This window comes from Cajanus cajan, chromosome 6 (genome assembly GCF_000230855.2).
Source record: "Cajanus cajan strain Asha chromosome 6, NIPB_CcT2T_4, whole genome shotgun sequence".
NCBI classification, from domain to species: Eukaryota; Viridiplantae; Streptophyta; class Magnoliopsida; order Fabales; family Fabaceae; genus Cajanus; species Cajanus cajan.
Genome location: NC_138522.1, coordinates 62,678,916 through 62,697,709, shown reverse-complemented (window position 1 = coordinate 62,697,709; position 18,794 = coordinate 62,678,916). Strand labels below are relative to the sequence as shown.

General features: G+C 34.5%; 2 protein-coding genes across 3 annotated transcripts; one reads left to right on the top strand and one right to left on the bottom strand.

Annotated features, from left to right (window-relative positions):
* Nucleotides 1-480: 480 nt before the first annotated feature.
* On the top strand, nucleotides 481-5,424 carry LOC109804323 (uncharacterized). Its single transcript, XM_020366140.3, has 2 exons — nucleotides 481-4,252; nucleotides 4,911-5,424. Exons 1-2 carry the CDS (start codon nucleotides 922-924, stop codon nucleotides 5,285-5,287), a joined length of 3,708 nt encoding a protein of 1,235 aa, XP_020221729.3. The 5' UTR covers nucleotides 481-921; the 3' UTR covers nucleotides 5,288-5,424.
* Nucleotides 5,425-11,212: 5,788 nt separating this feature from the next.
* Nucleotides 11,213-18,215, bottom strand: LOC109803402 (protein PHOSPHATE STARVATION RESPONSE 1). 2 transcript variants are annotated; one of them, XM_020364953.3, is made up of 9 exons: nucleotides 17,987-18,215; nucleotides 16,283-16,346; nucleotides 15,534-16,188; nucleotides 15,224-15,437; nucleotides 15,058-15,134; nucleotides 14,939-14,978; nucleotides 13,971-14,028; nucleotides 13,160-13,229; nucleotides 11,213-11,889 (listed from the first exon to the last, which is right to left on the bottom strand). In XM_020364953.3, exons 3-9 carry the CDS (start codon nucleotides 16,179-16,181, stop codon nucleotides 11,527-11,529), a joined length of 1,470 nt encoding a protein of 489 aa, XP_020220542.1. In that variant the 5' UTR covers nucleotides 16,182-16,188; nucleotides 16,283-16,346; nucleotides 17,987-18,215; the 3' UTR covers nucleotides 11,213-11,526. The 2 variants fall into 2 exon arrangements, with proteins under 2 accessions (XP_020220542.1, XP_020220543.1); XM_020364954.3 differs by having other exon boundaries at nucleotides 15,224-15,425; nucleotides 17,987-18,212.
* Between the last annotated feature and the right edge of the window lie 579 nt (nucleotides 18,216-18,794).

The window sequence follows — 18,794 nt, the reverse complement described above, 5'->3', positions numbered from 1 at the left end:
AATATATTACGTCATATCGTACGGGATTTCTGCAATCGAAGCGACAATGAGTTGGATCAGAACCTAACAAGTTGACATCTATAGTGAGATCCAAACAGGAGACAATCCTCTATACTTGCTTTTTTATTTTATTTTTAATATTTACGATAACAAAGTTTAAAATTAAGACTTTCTATATATTACTTAAATCTCTCACCACTTTTTACATGTTATATCTTCAGGGGTCATGCAGTTCCATCTTTTACGTTTAAAATGTATTAACTTGCATTTTAGTTTATAATTTTATGTAGAAAAAAAATTACATGGTTAAGATTTGTGCACTAGAAACTTCAACTACAGAGATTCCAATTCCGATCCAAAATGGCCATACGGAAGCTTCGTTGAAAGTGGGGCAAACACTGAAATTCGTTTAGACCGAAACATGTGACATATGGATTGTGGGTAAATTCTTTCAAATTAAATATCCAATTGTGCTTGTTAAAATAATATCAAACCATAAAGTCAACCTAACAAATCAACTCCAAGTAAGACTCTCCAGCTTGCAATGCATTTATTTGACTGAAGAAACAAGGGATACAATTACTATTATTATTTTTTAAACAAAGATGTTAGTGATTAATCTTTTGACATAATGAAATTTATTTAAGAGATAAACTTCTTCCAATTAAAGTTATGAGCATATGTTTAAGATGTAAGGTTATTTATCAATCATAACATACTTTGTTGATTAGGAGATACTGCATAGCGTGACATCTTTTTCCCATATTTACATTTACCTCTTCACTCTGACTTTTATGAACATAATATGGCTTAACTAAATCCTAGTAGGATTCTTTATTCTCATGTCATAATATGTTTGACAGCTCCGCAGCCCTTACAGAAATCGATTATGCTATATAAGAGAGTAAAATATTGACATAGATGCTAAGCCATATGCAAGACATGACAACTTTTCAAAAGGTTCATGCTCTTATCTTTCTCATGCTTTTGATATCTTTGCTTCCCTTGAAAATCACAGCATCACCAAGAACAGAAGCAGAAGCCATTGTGAAATGGAAAAATACTCTATCCCCTCCTCTTCCTCCCTCTCTAAACTCTTCATGGTCCCTCACCAACCTTGGCAACCTTTGCAATTGGGATGCCATTGTTTGTGACAACACCAACTCAACAGTCTCCGAGATAAACTTGTCTGGTTACAATCTCACTGGGACTCTCATTGGCTTGGACTTTGCTTCCCTTCCTAACCTCACCCAACTCAACCTCAATGCCAACAATTTTGGTGGTTCAATACCATCAGCAATTGGCAACCTCTCCAAGCTGACTTTTTTGGACTTGAGTCACAACTTATTTGAAGACATACTGCCCTATGAGCTAGGGCAGCTAAGAGAACTTCAATATCTTAATTTTTATTACAACAATCTCAATGGTACCATTCCCTATCAGCTCATGAATCTCCCTAAGGTAAGGTACCTGGACTTTGGATCAAACTACTTTATAAGTCCTTTTGAGTGGTCAAAATATTCAGGCATGCCTTCCTTAACTTACCTTGCTTTGGATCTCAATTACTTCACTGCTGAATTCCCAAGATTCATACTGGAGTGCCAGAACTTGACATACCTTGACATCTCTCAGAATCAGTGGAATGGCACCATACCTGAATCCTTGTATAGCAATTTGGCCAAGCTGGAATACCTCAACCTCACCAATTGTGGCCTTCAAGGGAAACTGTCACCCAACTTGTCCATGCTTTCTAATCTCAAAGAACTTCGTATAGGTAATAACATGTTTAATGGTTCTGTTCCCACTGAGATAGGATTGATATCTGGGCTTCAAATTCTTGAATTGAATAACATTTCTGCCAATGGGAAAATTCCTTCTTCATTAGGCCAACTCAGGGAGCTCCGGTACCTTGATCTCAGTAATAATTTTTTGAATTCTACAATCCCTTCTGAGCTTGGCCTATGCACAAATCTAACCTTTTTGAGTTTAGCAATGAATAGTTTGACTGGTCCTTTGCCTTTGTCATTAGCTAATCTGGCTAAAATATCACAATTGGGATTATCAGAGAATTCCTTTTCTGGTCAACTTTCTGCTTCATTCGTCTCTAACTGGACTCAGTTGATCTCCTTGCAAGTTCAAAACAATAAATTTGCAGGAAAGATTCCTCCACAGATTGGCCTGTTGAAAAAAATTAATTACCTCTATCTGTACAATAATCTATTCTCTGGTTCAATTCCTGTAGAGATTGGAAATCTGAAGGAAATGATAGAGTTGGACCTTTCCCAAAACCAATTCTCTGGTCAAATTCCATCAACACTTTGGAATCTGACAAACATTCAAGTCATGAATCTTTTCTTCAATGAGCTCTCTGGAACCATTCCCATGGATATTGGAAACTTAACCTCACTGCAAATCTTTGATGTCAACACCAATAACTTGTATGGGGAGTTGCCAGAGACCATTACTCAACTAACTGTTTTAAGAAATTTTTCTGTGTTCACCAATAACTTCACTGGCAGCATTCCCAGAGAATTTGGAAAGAGTAATCCTGCTTTGACTCATATCTATCTTTCAAATAACAGCTTCTCCGGAGAACTGCCTCCTGACTTGTGCAATGATGGGAATCTAATTATCTTGGCAGTCAATAACAACAGCTTTTCAGGGCCATTGCCAAAGTCATTCAGAAATTGTTCATCACTAACTAGAGTTCGGCTTGATGATAACCATTTCACTGGAAGCATCACAGACGCATTTGGGGTACTCCCAAATCTTGTTTTTATCTCACTTAGTAGAAATCAGCTTGTTGGTGAGCTCTCCCCGGAGTGGGGTGAATGTGTCAACTTAACTCTGATGGATATGGGAAGCAACAAACTTTCCGGAAAAGTTCCATCTGAACTAAGTAAGTTGAGTCAATTGAGGTATCTAAGCCTTCATTCCAATGAATTCACTGGCAATATCCCACCTGAAATTGGAAATCTAGGCCAGCTTTTCATGTTCAACTTGAGTAGTAACCATTTATCAGGAGAAATCCCAAAGAATTATGGCAGATTGGCTCAGCTAAATAATCTTGATTTGTCAAATAACAACTTCAGTGGAAGAATTCCTAGAGAACTCGGTGATTGTGGTCGCTTGCTGAGTCTGAATTTAAGCCACAACAATCTATCTGGGGAGATACCATATGAACTTGGCAATCTGTTCTCACTCCAAATCATGTTGGACCTCAGCAGCAACTCTCTCTCTGGGGCTCTTCCCCAAAACCTTGAAAAGTTAGCATCATTGGAGATTCTCAATGTCTCACACAACCATCTATCAGGGAAAATCCCACAATCATTTTCAAGCATGCTCAGCCTTCAATCTATTGATTTTTCTTACAACAACTTGAGTGGTAGAATCCCCACAGGTGGTGTTTTTCAGACAGCAACTGCTGAAGCCTATGTTGGGAACAATGATTTGTGTGGTGAGGTAAAAGGATTAACTTGCCCCAAAGTGTCTTCCCCAGGCAAATCTGGAGGGGTAAACAAAAAGGTTCTTCTTGGTGTTATCATACCGGTTTGTTGCTTATTTATTGGGATGATTGGTGTTGGAGTCCTATTATGCAGGCAGCACGCCAAAAAACGCCTTGATGAAGAGTCCAAAAGCATTGAAAAAAGTGATCAGTCTATTAGCATGGTGTGGGGAAGAGATGGGAAATTCACATTTTCTGAACTTGTTAAGGCCACAGATGACTTTAATGACAAGTACTGCATTGGAAAGGGAGGATTTGGAAGTGTTTATAGAGCACATTTACTCACAGGTCAAGTTGTTGCTGTTAAAAGGCTGAACATATCAAACTCTGACGAAATTCCTGCGGTGAACCGCCAGAGCTTTGAGAATGAGATAAAATCACTTACAGGAGTGAGGCACCGCAATATAATAAAGCTTTATGGGTTCTGCTCTTGGAGGGGACAAATGTTCTTGGTTTATGAACATGTAGAGAGAGGAAGTTTGGGGAAAGTATTGTATGGAGAGGAAGGAAAATTGGAACTAAGGTGGGCTACAAGGCTTAAAATTGTGCAGGGAATAGCACATGCGATATCATACTTGCATACTGACTGCTCCCCACCCATTGTGCACCGGGATATTACATTGAATAACATTCTACTAGACTCAGATTTTGGACCTCGCCTTGCAGATTTTGGCACAGCAAAGCTGCTAAGCTCCAACACTTCAACCTGGACCTCGGTTGCTGGATCCTATGGCTACATGGCTCCAGGTATATGATCCAACCAATTTCAATTCTAGCATATATACTCTATAGTATATATCATGCCAAGGAAATATTAAATACATGAGAAAATAGGCTTTGTACCGTAAAACAGTCATCCAATCACAAATCATATATTACAATGATTTCTAATTAGCTTACAATGTAAAAGTTTTTATAATGACAGTACATGACTATTAAATCCTTAAATATATTGTATTAAATATTTCCAACAATTTAAAAACATGTATTAAATGATTTATATTTTAGATACAATGAATATTTTCTTTCTTAATGCAATCTTTTCATCTCATTTCTTTAACATATCCTTGTGCCATACACAGTGCCTTAAGGTTATTACACAAACATACTCTACATGATATCACTGATGGGGTTATTTTTATGATATTTGTCTGAAAGGATATATTATAAGTTATTTTTATAAGGTTATTACACAAACATACTCTACAATGATGAGATATTGTCCGCTTTGGGCCTAAGTCCTCACGGTTTTGCTTTTTGTCATCACCAAAGGCCTCTCAATCATTGAAGTATGTTTGTATTATATAAATTGTTATTTGTTGTATTATTTTATCGATGTGAGACTTGTTTGAATCCCAACAATAGGATATATATTATAGTGACTAACAAAATTTGTAATTTGCAGAACTAGCACAAACCATGAGGGTGACTGACAAGTGTGACGTGTATAGCTTTGGAGTGGTGGTGTTGGAGATAATGATGGGAAAGCATCCTGGAGAACTGTTGACTAGGATGCATTCAAACAAGTACTTGTCATCAATGGAGGAAGCAGAGGTGCTACTGAAGGATGTGCTTGACCAACGGCTTCCACCTCCAACGGGCCAATTAGCAGAAGCAGTAGTGTTCACAGTGACCATAGCGTTGGCATGCACACGTGTGGCTCCAGAGTCCAGACCCATGATGCGTTCTGTGGCACAAGAACTATCAGCCACTACGCAGGCTTATCTTGCCGAGCCTTTTGGCATGATAACCATAAGCAAGCTTACAGGGTTCCAGAAATAGTGTCATGTAGGACTGTGTCATAACTTTGTAGAAATGTGTTTAGTTTCATTTTCTTGCACACAAATATGTATACTCGGTTGTAAAATTATATTTGAAGTTCAAATTTAATACTACAATAAAGGATAGGTTTGATGATTGGAGCATGTGTAATTCTGTATGCGTGTTTGAGTTAGAGCGGTGTTGACCCCATTGCTTTCTGCATTCAGCCCTATGTCACACTCTAATCCAAGTTTATGTCAGCTTCACAAGTTTAAGAACCGGTTCTTATTCGGTATTATTATGCGAGCAGGTTGACTTTAACTTTTGTAATTAAAAAAAAAACTTAAATATATTTTTAATTCCTTAAATTTAGAATAAATTTTTTTTCTCAAATTTAATAATATTTTTAATTCATATATTTTTTAAAAAAATCTTATTTTAATTCCTCAAATCACTAATAATATATCTAAAATTGATAGATCAAAGTAATTATGCACTATAAGTTAAATTTAATATGATATTTAAATAGGTTTCATAATAAAATTTGAGTATGAGAATTAAAATTAAAATTTTTAAAATTATAAAAGTTAAGATCGATTTTAAATTTAAGATATTAAAAATAAATTTACTATTTGAGAGACTTTGAAAGCATATTTAACCCTTAAAAGAAATATTATGAGATAATATGTGAGATTCACTTTAGAGGATTGTATAATAATTGGAGTAAATTTGATGTAAAATGGTAGGATTTAGAAAAAGTGACTTAAGGAGGTGTACATTTTGGAGCTTAGTCTTTATGGTGTGCTACGAAAATTTTAACATTTTGGTGTCAGATTGTTAATTGAACTATTGTCCACTGTTACATGTTCAATAACTAATCTACAAGATGTAAAATAAATAAATAAATAAATAAAAACCTAATCTACACGAATATTTTAACTATAAATTTAAACAAAAGTTTAAAAGTTATTTCAAAATATTTTCAATTTCATATGAGTTTAAATAACTAAAAAAACTAATATTACTTCCGTCTTTATATATATAAGACTTTTTTTACTTTTTAATTTGTCTCTTTTATAAGATCATCTCCTAATTGTTGATTGTATTAATAGTATCTTTTCTAAAATACTCTTATTTAATTAACAATTCTTTTTAACAAAAGATAAAAAAATATTTGAAATTAAATGGATAAAAATTCTATCTTTTATTAAGATTAAAGAAGATAAAAATATAAAGTGATATCTCTCTTTCAAACATTAATTAATTAGATGAAAAATAATTAAGAAGAAAGAGAAAAGGTTAATTTTGAAAAAATAATTTATATTATTGACAATTTAAATGCTCTTTATTAAATTAACTAATTTTTTTTAAAGGATGTAATTTAGTTATCAGTTTCTTGATCCACGCTTAAGCAAGGTCAGGGGTTCGAATCCTGCCTTGTGTATGCAGCCGCGTTAAATCTTGGGGCCAGCTATCCCACCCTTTGAGGTGCCTCCAACGTAACGAGGAGATTAGTCACTGCTATCGGCGGTGGATACTCCAGGGACGAACCAAAAAAAAATTCAAACCTCAAGATCTCAAATTTAAATCTTAAATTTGATAAAATAAATAACTCTAAAAGGAGGATACTCATGCCAATATGAAGGGAAATGGGAGGGGTTAAAGATGCGAAAATGAGAGTGAGGGTGATGGGGTGTGCAAGGTGTGGTGCGAGGGGAAATAGCAACCGCTTGAGAAAATTAATGCTAGAAGTATTGGGTAGAGTACTAATGTTCCGATTTGAGGAAACAAAAGGAAATAGATGCGAGATGATGACCCAAAAATAGATTCCCAAACAAAGGTCTCCTGAGCCGTATTTAAAATTACTACTAGTTGGTGGGATAAGTGGAGTATGTTGGTAATGACCTTCAAGATGTGGATAAACATTTTTTAGGCTTAATTTACCCCTACCATTAACAAGACTCGAGCACCTGGATTTGATGAATTGTCATACAATGAGAACTTAGTATATCTTATGCTTCCTTAACTCTAGTCTTGACAACAGTGTTTATAGAATGACAAGTATACTTTTAATTCTTGTGAACCCAAATGAATTTGTGAATGAATGGAGTGGGAAAAAAGTGATTTCCATTGCTAAAGGTTTCTGCGACACGCCCTTCTCGAATTCAAGAAAAAATAGAAGGCTTAAACTCATATATATTTTATTCATACTTGCAACCTTTTAAATACACAATTGAAAGCTGATACAAATTATGCTCATAAACATAAAATTAAATGACAAATATAAATATTCATAAAAGTGTAACAGCACCTATAATTCCTATAATTAAAATTCATAACCGTAGAAATTCTAATAATGTTCCATTAATCTGAAATAAACTCAAATAATAGATGTTGATTCAAATTTTCAACACTCCTCCTTGTATCAGTAGCTATTAACTCGAAGTTTCCCTCTCAAGTTCTCAAACTTTCCTTTTGGAAGTGCCTTTGTGAAAATGTCTGCCATTCAATCTAACTCCTTCTCTTGTCTTTGAATACCATTTGTTGAAATTTGTCATATCAAATACATCTTGAATAAAAGTGTGACCAAATCTTCCATGCCAAACATTACTCTTATCAATTTTAGCAATAAAATCATGATCTTCAATCAAATCAAATCAAATTTCAAATAAAACCCGTTTTTAGTCATCTCAATCTTTGCAATCTCTAAACCATGTTCATCCATGATAAAACAATAATTCTCTTTAAAAGAGACTTCATAACCACTCCTTAGCATTTGTGGAACACTAAGAACATTTTGATCCAATTTTGGAATGTAGAGAACATCTTTAACAATTATCATACCTTTCTTGGTTGCAATAAAAATTATTCATTTTCCATTTGCTTGTACAATTTCACCATTTCTCATATTGACTTTTGACTTAATTGATTTGTCAATGAAGGTAAAAAATGATAAAGATTTAGTCATGTGACTAGTGCAACCACTGTCAATGAGTCAAGTATTCAATTCATGTGAATTGAATTCTTGAGATACCATAAATAAATACTTATCTTCATTATTATTTTTTTCTTCAATCACATTTGCCTGTTTTTCTAGTTGTTGTTCAGGCTGATTCTTCTTTAATCTACAATACTTTTCACTGTGACCATTTTTATTGCAAAAATTACAGTGAAAAAGTAATTTATCTTTAAACCAACAATCTTATTTAGAATGGTTGGTTCTTTGACAATGAAAACAAAGCAAAAAAATTTCTTTTCTCGAAGAACCTTCATCTTTTCCTTTGTTCTTATTGAAAGTTCGTGACTTTCCAAAATTCCTTCCATTGTGCTTTGCTCGAAAGGCACCTTCAACAGCTTCATCACTTCTAGTGGAGACTCTTTGCTCTTATGCGTGAAGCTTGCTGGTCAATTCAGTAATTGTGAGAGTTTGCAAATCACAAGACTCTTCAATTAATCTCGGCTTCAAATCTTTCAGGCACCGAAACCATGATTTTCTCAACAACCTTTTGATCTGTAAATGATGTTTCACCATAAAGTCACATTTGGTTCACAACATCCATTAATCTGCCAGAATAATCTTTGACAAATTCATTATCCTACGGGAGGCAGCAGATTCAAATTCTCTCTTCAATGTGAGAAGTCTAACAGATTTGACTCTGCTACTGCCTTCAAATTCATCTTGAATCTTGTCCCACACCTGTTTAGGTGTTTCCAAATCCATAATTTTAGTAAAAATATGATCTACAAGTCCTGCATGTAGACAAGTGATGGCTTTATCTTTCTTCAGCTTCTCCTCCTCATAAGCTTTGATTTGTGCAATGGTTGGATTTTCTCTCAATGGTGGTGGATCAGCTTCAGAAATTACAACATTCCATAAGCCTTGAGATCTTAAAACAAATTTCATCTTGACGGCCCAAATATGATAATTTTCACCATTAAACATTGGAATTGCAGGTGAATTGGTGGAAGTAGACATCCTTGCACCAAAAATTGTTTAAACAATAAATCACTCAATTTAGTGTTTGCACTCAATCTCAATGTGTTTAGCGCTCAATAAAATTTTCCTCACAGCCCGTAAGAAGTAAGCTCTTGATACCACTTGTTGGAATTCAAGAAAAATTAGAAGGCTTAAACTCATATATTTTATTCATACTTGCAAATTTAAATAAAACTAGAGTAAATACAATTATCCTTGTCCTTCAGTACTCCAAATAAAATAGTAGATCCTTCCTTGATATTGTTGACTTGGCAATAGTCAGTCCATCCTCTAGTTAAATTGCAATGTAGAGTTGATCTAGTTTCCCAAGTTATAATGCATTCAAATGTGTTGCCTTTTGGATCAACTAAATCAATATGGTCGGTAGTTTTGGAAATAGCATTTTCACAAAACCCAATTGGCAGTTTATATCCAGGCACGTATTCGCAATGAATTTCACGATTCTTGACGTCTTTCAGAGTTTCCATTGCCTCTTCACGATCATAAGCAACAGACTTCTCCATTTGAATGAAGAATAGTTTCAAAGAAAAAGAATAGTTTTGGCTTCTGTAGCAGTGGTCTAAGTAAAGTTGTGTAGTAAGAAAATATGACAAAGAACTTTGACTGTGCTACAGAAGCCAAAACTATTCTTTTTCTTTGAAACTATTCTTCATTCAAATGGAGAAGTCTGTTGCTTATGATCGTGAAGAGGCAATGGAAACTCTGAAAGACGTCAAGAATCGTGAAATTCATTGCGAATACTTGCCTGGATATAAACTGCCAATTGGGTTTTGTGAAAATGCTATTTCCAAAACTGCCGACCATATTGATTTAGTTGATCCAAAAGGCAACACATTTGAATGCATTATAACTTGGGAAACTAGATCAACTCTACATTGCAATTTAACTAGAGGATGGACTGACTATTGCCAAGTCAACAATATCAAGGAAGGATCTACTATTTTATTTGAAGTACTGAAGGACAAGGATAATTGTATTTACTCTAGTTTTATTTAAATTTGCAAGTATGAATAAAATATATATGAGTTTAAGCCTTCTAATTTTTCTTGAATTCTAACAAGTGGTATCAAGAACTTGCTTCTTACGGGTTGTGAGGAAAAGTTTATTGAGCGCTAAACACATTGAGGTTGAGTGCAAACACTAAATTGAGTGATTTATTGTTTAAACAATTTTTGGTGCAAGGATGTCTACTTCCACCAATTCACCTGCAATTCCAATGTTTAATGGTGAAAATTATCATATTTGGGCCATTAAACATTGGAATTGCAGGTGAATTGATGGAAGTAGACATCCTTGCACCAAAAATTGTTTAAACAATAAATCTCTCAATTTAGTGTTTGCACTCAACCTCAATATGTTTAGCGCTCAATAAACTTTTCCTCACAGCCCGTAAGAAGTAAGCTCTTGATACCACTTGTTGGAATTCAAGAAAAATTAGAAGGTTTAAACTCATATTTTATTCATACTTGCAACCTTTTAAATGCACAATTGAAAGCTGATACAAATTCTGCTCATAAACATAAAATTAAATGACAAATATAAATATTCATAAAAGTGTAACAGCACCTATAATTCCTATAATTAAAATTCATAACCGTAGAAATTCTAATAATGCTCCATTAATCTGAAATAAACTCAAATAATAAATGCTAATTCATATTCTCAACACACCCATTGCCTTCGCATACATGTCACAGTAGAAATAATGACTCTATTCCAAGTGAAACAAATGGGCCAAATATATAATAAAGTGACATACAAACCCTGTCTTGTGGAAATAGCGACAGAGCATATACTGACATTACTAGGCGACCAATAAATATGCACTTCAGCATTGTTAAGAACGAACTTCAGAACTAGAATACCCTTCTTTTTATCATTTCTGAGCTGTTAAAATAAACATTTATATTGTAGATGTACGTATCAACATAGAATTTTGGATGGTAGTATTTGGTAAGATACTATCCTAATTCATTCCTCACTTATGATTTGAGATGAAGCCATTGTCTGTACTGTACACTAGAATCTCATCCTAACCAGGATGCTACATAAAAAGTTTGAAGATCGTCATGATCAAAAATTGGACTCATCATTTTTGTAACAAAATGAAAGATACACATGCAAGTCCTCATTGAACACAACAAGTCGGGGGAACTAAAGTTATGGAGCTCTAGACATCAGTGTCTTCCTTACTAAATAATAAAAATCTCAAATGAATCAGTATCATCTTGTCAGTCAATGCTGATTCAATAGATCATATGGCTTACTCCTCCGTCCTTTGACGCTTTGGGGCTTGAGCACTATCTTCACTAGCATGTTTCTTAGGATTCTCAGAAGCTAGACTTTCAGGAGCATCCTGCTTTTCACCCACTTCAGATGGGCTTTCCTCAACTGGGGTACTGCCATTAGCTTGATCAGGTCCTGACTTGCAATTGTCCACTTTGACGGTTGCTGATTCAGTTTTGGCAGGAGAATCTTTCATGGCATCAGAAGACACTCCAGATGGACTCTCGATGGCAGAGGATGAAGCCTTAAATGTTTCAACGCCAGATTTGCACTGCTTCTCAAACATCATCTGAAGGTACCTTCCTTGTTCTTCAATTCGCAACTGTAGATTTCTTTGAATCTAACAGAAAATAGGAGAACTATATCAGATCATACCATGGAAAAAGGAACGACAACCATAAGAGACAATTGGTATGCCTTATACATTTCATGCATATGATATAACAAAAGCCCCAAGCCACAAAATTCTATTAGCCATAACCTACTTGCCAAATAATATAATAGAAATAGGTTCCACGCTCCAAGAACAAAAGTTCTCATTCTCGCCATTGTAACAAAGGATACCTGTAGTCCACATGACTAACTATAGTAATCATATTCTTTTATTCCTCCCAAAATCAAAAGGGTAAAAAACTATAAAGAACACAAGGTTCAAAAGAAAGCGTGCAAGACTTGATGAGCATAGTTCTATCTCCTCTACAGATAGTCAAGGACTCGAGGGTATGGGCATCACCTAAAAATGATAATGCTCTGTTTATGTTTAGTATCTAATTTCTAAGCAATAGCAAAGACAAACAACCAAATCGCAGTGGATAAGATCATAACAAGAATTAATATCACCTTTTTGAGTTTTGAGGTAGCATGGCAACTTTGGTTAAGCCATTTGGGCTGTTCAGAGATTGCTGGATGTGTGCCTGATTTGGTGGTTATAGTTTTGGGAGTAGAAAAGACAATAAAAAATGCTTTGAAGTGTCCTCCTTTTGAAGGAACCCAATGTATTTCATTAGAGTTTAATTCCAGAAATTTTAGAAATACTTATCTTCCATCCTCACAACTTTGGAACACACTTTGATAGCCTCTTCGCAAGTTTCCTTTATGGGTTTTTTAAGTGTGATTCTAAGTCACACTTGCAAAGGGTCTGAGTTGCTCTTTTGAGCCAATTTTTTTCCCTGTAGCTTTTGGAAGATTCAGGATCCTCCTGTTTTCTACTATTTCCTTTCCTTTCTTAATGAATTATTGTTACTTAAAAGGTACCACAAGTATCTACAATGATACGACACTAATCTAATGTCTATTGAGACCGATCATTTATTGAAAACTACAACTTTGTACTTCAACAAAAAATAGGAATAGAAGTACGGAAAGTGAGAGGAACAGTAAACAATATTAACTCCTTTCTTTATAGGCAAGTTACATTCCTTAATTCCTTTCACTAAGCTCACAAACATCAGTTGAAATTCATAATACCAGCAAGTCCTAAAAGTTTATTCTCACTAATTCTATGTTATAAATGATGAGTTTTGATAGTCATGGCAACTTTGAATCACATTTCAAGACTTTTAACAATTCAACACATTAGAAGGAAATTCCTGAAAGATCAGAGTTCATACCTCAAGCTGCTCATGCAAACGCTTCTGAACTTCCATCTGCAGTCGCAGAGCTTCAGTGATTTCAATACCACTGTGAACAATTCAGTGGTAAAGTCAGCATATCAATTAGTATTCATGTCTGTACATATACTTGTCAAATATGACGAAAAACTTAACATAGCAAGTAAATACTAATCCTCCCATAGCCCTAATCCTGGATGGATCCCTGAAAAGGCTCAAAATTCTTTCCTGATTCTTTCATTATAATCCACTAAGAATCTTGTTGCAGAATGTATTGATGGTTATATAAAAAAATTTGTATTTTATTTTATTCCTTATATTCATTCTTGAAGCTTCCCCTAATTCTTTCTCTATCCATCTGTTCACTTCTCCAAGTAACTGATAAGATTTGGATAATTACGACCAATAGAAGAAATAAGCTTACAGGGCTAAAACTCCATGCAAGTTGCATGCCAGTTCTGTGAGTGTTAGTGTCGATCGCTAGGATGAAATTACCAGCTAACATGTTTGGACATACAACTTTTCCCACCAAACATAACAAGTGACTAACACCAATGATAAATGGAAAACTTAAGTCCACATTACAAGTTTCAAAAGCCATTTTTTCTTGTACCTTTTAGATTGATTTGGACATGGCCAGTAAAATTTAAAGAGAAATACATAAAATAATTAAGATCTGCAGAGAATATTCATATTAGCAAAGTCACAGCGGAGAACAAAATGTTACTGAACAATTTGATGTATCAATTTTCATGGAAATACAATACTACATAAGAGAAGTTACTTAAATAGCAATAGATAGTTTACTTACGTTTTCAAATCTAGAGATGACATCTCTTCAATTGGACTTAGTTTTTTCTCTGCAGCTCCTGCCAACAGTAGTCAACAAATTGTGCATTATAATATATGAATACACAGAGAAGGAGCATTGCTCTAGATTCCAAGGAAGCGATTTAAGAGACACTACTTCCAGACATCAAATGCAGAACACCAGGATAATAACAGACCTCATAGAGTTAGGTCTCATAATCTCTCCAATATATAAACCTTACCCTAAAATTAAAATAAAGAAAATTACAGTTAATGCATACTTGGGTAGTTATTTGCAGTTTAGAAACTCTTCTATTCTCTTTGGATTTCATATAAAAAAAATAAACTAGTGTTTACTTCGTGTGCAAGTGCATACCAAGATACTTGAATGTAAGTCCATATGTATGGCTGCTGTAGCCTATTTTTCACCAAATTGTTAGATTCCATTGTCTTATTTTACCAGATACAATACTTGTTTCTGTATTCACCATACATGCACAGCATTCATTTCTTAAACACGTTACATTTAGACAACTAATTTGTGCAGAATATAGGGAAAGACTCCTCGCGAACTTGCATCCTGAACAGTTTCATAATACAGTAGCACAATGAAGGAAACAAATCTGATACCATAAAAGAAACCAAAAACATATACACAAAGGGCTATGATCCACTAGCAACAATGTAAGACTTTACATGCTTGCACCAATCAATAACTTCTTATATAAGGCAATAGATTCTTTTGTTTGAAAAGTATATATCATGTAAGTTCCAAAATATATATACAGCAAACAAGTTTCCAATTAATATGAAATTCGACAAGAATTATCAAGTTGGAAAATACTATTGCAAAAGGTTCTTACATCAAAAAGTTATTCAATAGCCAATGATCTCATCCTAACAGACATGCAAAACATTATCTATACAGTACACATAAGGTATTTGTGATACAATGCATATGTTGTGTACCTTCAGATGACTCGGGTCTATATCTAGCTGTCCTGTATTTCTGCATTTCATGGAGCAATATGTTTCATCAAAAGCATGCAAGGAAACAAACCTAGGAAGACAAAGCAAATTGTATAGACCTGTAAGTGACTTTTAACATGATATATAGTTAATCCTTCAACTTTCATGAGCTTTAGCACACCTTTAGGGGTAGCTCCTGTAAAAAGAAAATGGGAAAAAATAAGGAAGCAGAAGTTAAAGAAACTAAGGCCTTGCATTGAAAAGAGAGAAAGAAGATAGACATACTTTCACTCCCACCAAGTTGGTTGACAGCCTCTACAAATGCCTCATGAAGCTCAGGTGTCCACCGCATCCGTGGCTTGGCAGGTACAGAATTTGCTGAGGAAGATGGGGCAACACCAACACGATTTTCTCCAGATAAAGTGGGAAGTTGTTGATGGCTTTGGGATTGGCGTCCTATCAGAACTTGTGAAGATGATTTTGAGACCTGGTACACCACCTTAAGAAACAAAATGAGTTTCTAACACATTCCTTGAATAAATTGCTAATAAGTATACTCTGCAAACTCATTTGTTTGAGGAACTAAAAACTTCACCTTTGGTTCAAGATCTTGAATGTTGTCAGCAAGAAGATCATTCCAATTAGAAGTCAAAGTATCATCATCACTGATTAACTGGTCAGCCCACTCCTGCCAATCATTTCTCTTAGAATACTCTTCAGTTGCCACAATATTGCAGGCACTGCTTTCTACTTGATTATTATCAATGGAGGTATTGACAGGGAAATCAAGAAAGGTAGGCAGGGGATCTGTATGCCAGGAAACACTGTTACCATTGGAATAAGGGGTTGACGTTGTAGAAGGCACTGGTCCACTATTTGAAGAATAAGATAATGGCAATGAAGCCATGTTACTCAACGACTGTGAAATAAAATGAGTATTTCTAGGGTGTTGTTTTTCATGAGATGAAAAGGATGAGTGATGAAGATCAGTCGAATATCCAGGAGAAGATGAAAACATATGCCCAACTGCTCCACTGGAAGTTAAATGACTTGAATGAGTAAAAGGTTTTGTTCCAAGCTCTTTATCTGTAAAAGCTGACTGAGAATCAGATAATTTGGGGTATGTCTCTTCTAGAGGGTTTGGTAGGACAGGCAACGATGAATGGAGCGCTTCAGACATCCCCATGTTAGTGAGTTGCTTAGCACTTGATCTTTCAATGGAGAAAGCAGGACGTGCTTCCATAATTTTCCTAAATTGTTAATTGAAAAGATAAAAATATCAGTTATCTAGTCAAACTAGTAAAAGCTTTAAACTTTACATTTTCCCTTGGATGTAATGCTCACCAGAAAAACTCTACAAAGGTTGATTTTTGTTCTTGATGCCCAAGCCAGACAAGTTGTCATCAATCTTTACAATTATGAAAGAAAAAAAATATACTTTAGCATCAAAAGTTAACCCCAAAAAACAAAAAGAAAAACTCGCTTGTGAGAACATTGCTTCTTTAGATTATAAGACTTGATCATGAACGTAAGACTAAAATAAACATTAAACAGAATGGGTAATCTTAAACACAAATCTAAACTCGATAGAAGGAACATATGAACATTTTAAAAACCTTAAACCGTCATAGCTGCTAATCACAAACCTAAAAGTTGAGTGTAAGAAAAATACTCAATGCCATGGGTTGAAGTATGAAAAATATCGTAATGTTTGCAATTAGGAATAATTATACTAACCATTCTGGATGTTGGGGTTAATTTCTGAAATAGTACTATGTATGGTTCAGATATAAAAATGGAGAGGTATGTCTTAATGTTTTAAAAACAATGATCGTCAATGTGTAAGAATAATATGTAAAGGAGGAACACTTCTACTGGAGATATAACTGTTTAAATTATGATAACAAAACATGCAACGGTACAATTCTATTTGTCACAATATGCTGCAAAACTTTGATACATGATACAATAAAAACCAGACATCTATCGAATGCTACAGCAATCAACTACAAAGAGAAAAAAACGCCTTGCTTCTAAGTATCACAACACAGCGAAGGAGCATGCTTGAAAATCCTCTAAGTTTGATAAAACACCAGCCTAAAGAATAAAAAAAAAATACATTACAATCATCATACAATACGAACCAAAGCCTACAAATTACAAATACTATTGAAAAGTACTTATAAGTAAGAACATCACAGTTCACAATCAATTTCACCATTGATATTGCTCAGTACAGGTTTAGCTTACTAACCAAACACATCAAGAATGGCAAGCTTCAGCAGAAATTCAAAAGTTGCACACAATGAGAAAAGGATAAAACTTACATGAAGTACTATAGTTGTTGTTGATGCTTTTATCCTAGCAGATAATATGCATAATAAAGGATTCTATTAAATGTCAATGAATATTACTGAAATAAAACTTCAATTTTGATTGCAGAACAATACCAATAGAATTTATGGTATTATATCTAAGTTTTGTCGGGTGTTGTCCAAACAGACAATAAGTAAAAAAAGGCATTCTGAGTACCTCACTTTTTACCAATCTCAGTTTCTTCCATACTGTTTCCACATTTCAAACGTCAAAGGGGTAGTCAAGACCCAGAAAACAAGACATAAATAAAGCACCCCAATATGCAAGCCATCACTGCCAGGCTCCCAACAATAGGCACAACTCACAAGGAACCATAATTTATTAAAAAAATAATCTAAAAGAAGTATAAACCGATGATTAACCAGCTCCATAGCAAAAATTAAATTAAATTCCCCTGAAAAGCAATTCATACTCCACAAACAAATCTTCACACGATGTGCCAGCAATACATATGCAAACTCAAAACCTGTTGAATTAACCTCAAAATACGGGTAAATTGGGAACATACTTCCTACCAATGTTAACAGGTGAAACCAATGACACAAAGAAAGAGAATAGAAGTGAGCCAATGCGAATTGGACACAACAAAGAACGAAAAAAGGGGGAATTGAAGCAAAGGGTATTTTCGCAAATAACAGAAGATAACGGAAATCGGTTGCATCAAAATCTCACCCAAAGAGGGTTCACGTGAAGGTTTGATGGAGACTAGGGCGGGTGATTTTAAATTCCGTCACCGGCAAGGGCAAGGTTGGGTGCTGGCGAGCGAGAGTGAACGGTGACGAAGGAATGCGCTTTGGTCCCTTTTGGAGGAATAGACGCTGCCAACCTTACGCGCGAATGTGGCGCGTGAAGCCCAGTCTCGGTGATTGGAGTGGTGGTGGTACTATGTAACATAACATAACATAGCATTCCCCAATGTAATCATGTTTTTCTTACGTACGACTCTGATTGGAGTGCATTTAGAAAATATCTAACGGTCTACACGTGGCCTTTCCTTTGCACCACATGATTAGTAAAAGGTAAATGTTCTTTCATTTTCTTCATAAGCCAAAAACAAACTAAATTACCATGCTTCATCTTCATGCTTGCAATTTTGGAAATACCTTTTTCAGAAAGATTAAAATTAAAAAATTAATCTCTATAATAAATAAATAATTAAAGGTTCATTGTAAAAGATACGGTCTACTTTTTATTTATTGCTAAGGTAAAAAAATTTACTCAATAACAAAAAAAATTGTTTCTGATATGATTTTTTAATGTATTTATAATTAAAGTTAAAAAATCTATTATATTTTAAAATGTGTAATTGAATGGGTGTAAAATATTTTATGTTATTAGTGCATGCATTAAATATAAACATATTTTGTCTTTCAAAGTGTATTTTATTGCTTTAAAAGTTAAATATTAAAGGTAAGACATATGATTTTTTTAAGTGAGTTACTTTTGTTTTTAAGCAATATAGTAGTTATTATCTAGCAAA

What these genes read in the sequence shown, in the direction of transcription:
- LOC109804323 (XM_020366140.3), top strand. Translation starts at nt 922, where the DNA reads ATGCTAAGCCATATGCAAGACATGACAACTTTTCAAAAGGTTCATGCT. An exon ending in CTATGGCTACATGGCTCCAG is followed by an intron (nt 4,253 to 4,910) that starts GTATATGATCCA and finishes TGTAATTTGCAG; the next exon opens with AACTAGCACAAACCATGAGG.
- LOC109803402 (XM_020364953.3), bottom strand. Translation starts at nt 16,181, where the DNA reads ATGGAAGCACGTCCTGCTTTCTCCATTGAAAGATCAAGTGCTAAGCAA. An exon ending in TAGACCCGAGTCATCTGAAG is followed by an intron (nt 14,029 to 14,938) that starts GTACACAACATA and finishes TACTGTTGGCAG; the next exon opens with GAGCTGCAGAGAAAAAACTA. An exon ending in GTTTGCATGAGCAGCTTGAG is followed by an intron (nt 11,890 to 13,159) that starts GTATGAACTCTG and finishes ATTTTCTGTTAG; the next exon opens with ATTCAAAGAAATCTACAGTT.